Source organism: Monopterus albus, unplaced genomic scaffold (genome assembly GCF_001952655.1).
Source record: "Monopterus albus unplaced genomic scaffold, M_albus_1.0 scaffold99.1, whole genome shotgun sequence".
NCBI classification, from domain to species: domain Eukaryota; kingdom Metazoa; phylum Chordata; class Actinopteri; order Synbranchiformes; family Synbranchidae; genus Monopterus; species Monopterus albus.
In genome coordinates, this window is record NW_018127979.1 from 1,745,818 (window position 1) to 1,749,787 (window position 3,970).

A 3,970-nucleotide genomic window follows, 5' to 3' on the forward strand; every position below is an offset into this window, starting at 1 on the left:
TCGGCATTCAACACCATCATCCCGAACATCCTCCACCAGAAACTGACCCAGCTCACTGTGCCTGTCCACACCTGTTAGTGGATTACTAACTTTCTGACAGACAGGGAGCAGCAGGTGAGGCTGGGGAAAACCACATACAGCACCCGGACAATAAGCACAAGTGCTCCCCAGGGACGTGTGCTCTCCCCTCTGCTGTTTCCACTCTACACCAATGACTGCATCTCGAAAGACCCCTCTGTCAAGCTCCTAAAATTTGCTGGTGATACAATGGTTTTTGGTCTCATCTGAGACGATGACGAGTCAGCCTACATACGGGAGGTTGAGCAGCTGGTCCTGTGGTGTAGCCGCAACAACCTGGAGCTGAACACGCTCAAAACAGTGGAGATGACAGTGGACTTCAGGAAGAAGTATTTTGCATTGCTTGCATTGTTTGTTGCTGTCAGTGTTGCTGTTAATACTGCGTATTTTGTTATATTACACAGCCTTATGCGGGTTTACTGTTTGCACATTGAGAGTCGATGTACCAGAGTCAAATGCCTCGTGTGTCCAACCCCCCTGGCCAATAAACTGATTCTGATTCTGATATATCATGTTGCTGCTTTGCCTGTTTAGGGCTCATTGGTATTTAGTTGTCATTTGCTTTCCTGGAATGGATGAGCCAAAAACTGAGGCCTGGACTGGCACAAGCTCAGTGACAAAGTGGCACAGTGTGACCGGCGAGTTACAGGCTCAAGACGGGTCTAAAAGCCCAGATGACTCAGACACAGCAGCTACATTAAACCACAGTGACGACATGGACACAGAGACAGGTAATTGATGTTGGGCTTTTTTTTTTTTTTTTTTTTGCGTTCTTTTAACTTTTTCGACAAATTTTAAGACATTCTGTACATATTTTAAGCACTTCTTTGATTTATGTTGTGATTATATTATTATGGAAAAGTTTAAGGTTGTGGTTGTTGTGTTTTAGAAAACAGTCAAGAAGAAACCACCAAAGTGCCACCACCTGGTCCAGTGGTAAATAATAATAATAATACTGTTTTTTTTTTTTCCTTTTATCTCACATACAGAATTTTAACAATTTCATCTTTGTTCTTCCAAATCTGATCAGTCAAATTTTTTCTTCTTTTGTAGAACTGCACAGAGCACACCTGCCAGGAAACAGCTGTTTGCAAGAGGTGAGTGCACAGCCACACAGAGATGTGCTATTCTGCTGCAGCGGCGACCTGTGTTTTCACATAAAGACCCTCAGATTTCACTCCTTTGTCCCACTAGATTTCATCTGTAGTGAACTGCTGTGATGTTATACACATGTTACATCAGTTTTCTTTTGGCTTGCAGTTGTATTTGCATGCATGCTTGTCTGCATATGTGGAAAAATGATTTATGATATCCTTCTTTGACCTCAGATATTGAATAACAGATGTGTTGCTCCTTCCTGTAGGCCATGTATTCTCATCATGGATTCCCTAAAACTTTCTCTCCACGAGCGAGTCTTCAAACTCTTACGGGAGTAAGTTTGACCCCTTTTTTTATATTTTTAAATTAAATCCGTCTGTCTGGAGCCACATGTGTAGGTTTATTAAAGGGTTTTAAGATGACATGTATTGTCTCTCAGGTACTTACAGTCAGAATGGGAGGCCCGTCGTGGCTCATCGAGGGACTTTGGTCCTGATCAGATGAAAAGCTCACACTGCCAAGTTCCCCTTCAGGACAACAGCAGCGACTGTGGCCTCTACTTGCTGCAATATGTTGAGAGCTTTTTGAAGGTAAAGAACGTGTTGACATCTCTGTTTCTAAGGCTCATATATCTGTTGTGTTTAAGACAAGACCCCTGAAATATTGAATCAGCAACATCTTTTCGTGGCAAGATTAAAACTCAGTATTTGAAGGTTTTAAGTTGGGTACAAATTAATGGGAAAATCTTTGTGTCTTCTTCCCTTAGGACCCTGTTGTGCATTTTGACCTCCCTCTAAACCTAGAACAATGGTTCGCACGGCAGCAGGTGCGAAGGAAACGAGATGAAATCAGAGATCTGGTACTTAACCTTTATCGACGTCAAAACAAACAATAGACACAGGAACAGCTCAGCTGCTCAGTGCATCAGACTCCAGTAGCCGTCATAAATCACTGCTCATGCTGAGCAACAGACATTATGAACTGCTTGAACCGAAGATGTTTCCTTTACATTACGTTTTGTTATAGTTTGAGTTAACTTGAACAAAACATGAAATCTTTGACTGTCTGTTGGTCCTGTGAGTGGATAGGCATCAGTTATTTTAAAATAAACAACCAGCTGTTTATTTAGTGATTTTAGTGGGTGACCAGACTAGTAGACTGTATATTTACTAGTAGATTCTATTTAGACATGCAGATGTTTGTACACCCCAAGACTTTTTGTTGATTGTCTTTATGCTGCAGGATATTTTATACAGTTATTAATTAGTACTTTTCTATGTCAAATCCAAAGATATTGCATAAAAGTGCAACCGTGGTAAAAACCTAGTTTGTACAGCAACTTTGTAAACAGTTTTAGTTTACTTATACATGACTAAAGGTTCAGTTATTGTTTTTATGTTTTGTTTACTTATACATGACTGAAAGGTTCAGTTATTGTTTTTATGTTTTATCAAAATAGTTCAGCTTCTGCCTTTTTTGCAGTGCAGCTTTACTTACACCAATGTGGTCATTCATAAAGCACAGGCATTACCTAAAATACATTTCAGTGTCCTCGCAGAATTCTATTCAAATGTTTTGCCATTAAAATCTCAGGAACTGGAATCTATCCAAACATGAAATGGCCTTTCCATCTTTTTTCCTCATTGTTGGATACATGGAAGCAGAACATAACTTCTTCAGTCACTTAGTGCCTGACTTACACTCTGCTCTGTTAGCTTCCCAGTGCCAGACAGGAGACACAGCATTAGTCATCTCCTCCTCGCAACAAGGCTGTATTCTGTTGTGTATCTGCAACTCTCTCTCTCTTTGTTGCAGTCCATCATAGACTAAAAAATAATATTGCAACACAGCAATGATACTTCATCGACTTTGGCTGCACAAATTGTTAGAAATACAACAAACTGCTATGTCCGTAAGTGGAAATGTATACTTTTAGTTTGTTCTCGATACTTGCTGTACAAGGCATTGAAGTTCTTTTGTCTTCTTTATTTGACTAAATTTCACAAACTGACCCACTGAGAGTTAGTGGCTGCTGTCCTGAAGCTTCAGTGTATCAAATAAGGTGCAGAATACAAGAGAAGCAGTTGCCCACCATGCTGTCCACAACCTCAGAGGGTGCGTACTGTGTTCACTCAAAATGAATTGACAAATTAGCATAAGAATACAAAAGTTCAGGGGTGCACATACATTGGCATGTGTAACTGTATGCTCTCAACAATAAAGTGTACTAAATTAAAATGCAGTTAGTGAAGTCATGGCAGTCCATCACTACTGTTGCCTACATTCTTCTCAACAGAGATCAGTCTTGATAGTCTTGTCATCTCTCCCCTTTGTCTTTTAATGATGTTCTTAGTTTTTTTTTTTATATATACATTGTGTAAAAAGAATGTACAGGAGCTGATTCCAAAATACACTATATTGTCAGAAGTATTCGCTCACCTGCCTTCACATGCAAATGAACTTGAGTAACAACCGATTCTTCATCCATAGGGTTTAATATGATGGCCCACCCACTGCAGCTATAACAGCTTCAACTCTTCTTGCCCACCCATTGTAGCTATAACAGCTTCAACTCTTCTGGGAAGGCTGTGCACAGGGTTTAGGAGTGTGTTAATGGGAATTTTTGACCATTTTTCCAGAAGTGCATTTGTGAGGTCAGACACTGGTGTTGGACGAGAAGGCCTGGATCACAGTCTCTGCTCTGTTACTGGTGTGCTTTACACCACTGCATCCAACGCTTTGCATTGCACTTGGTGATGTAAAGCTTGGATGCAGCTGCTCGACCATGGAACCC

At 40.6% G+C, this 3,970-nt stretch overlaps 1 protein-coding gene across 2 annotated transcripts in view; it reads left to right on the forward strand.

The window, feature by feature from the left end:
* The window catches only part of LOC109965474 (uncharacterized), a 26,633-nt gene extending 24,063 nt beyond the window's left edge, over positions 1–2,570 (forward strand). For both annotated transcript variants that reach the window (XM_020609515.1, XM_020609514.1), the window contains exons 18-23: positions 613–809; positions 968–1,014; positions 1,132–1,175; positions 1,442–1,510; positions 1,616–1,766; positions 1,943–2,570. In XM_020609515.1, the coding sequence (XP_020465171.1) occupies positions 613–809; positions 968–1,014; positions 1,132–1,175; positions 1,442–1,510; positions 1,616–1,766; positions 1,943–2,071 (637 nt within the window). In that variant the 3' untranslated portion in view covers positions 2,072–2,570. The remainder of the gene's footprint in view (positions 1–612; positions 810–967; positions 1,015–1,131; positions 1,176–1,441; positions 1,511–1,615; positions 1,767–1,942) is intronic.
* Positions 2,571–3,970: the final 1,400 nt, after the last annotated feature.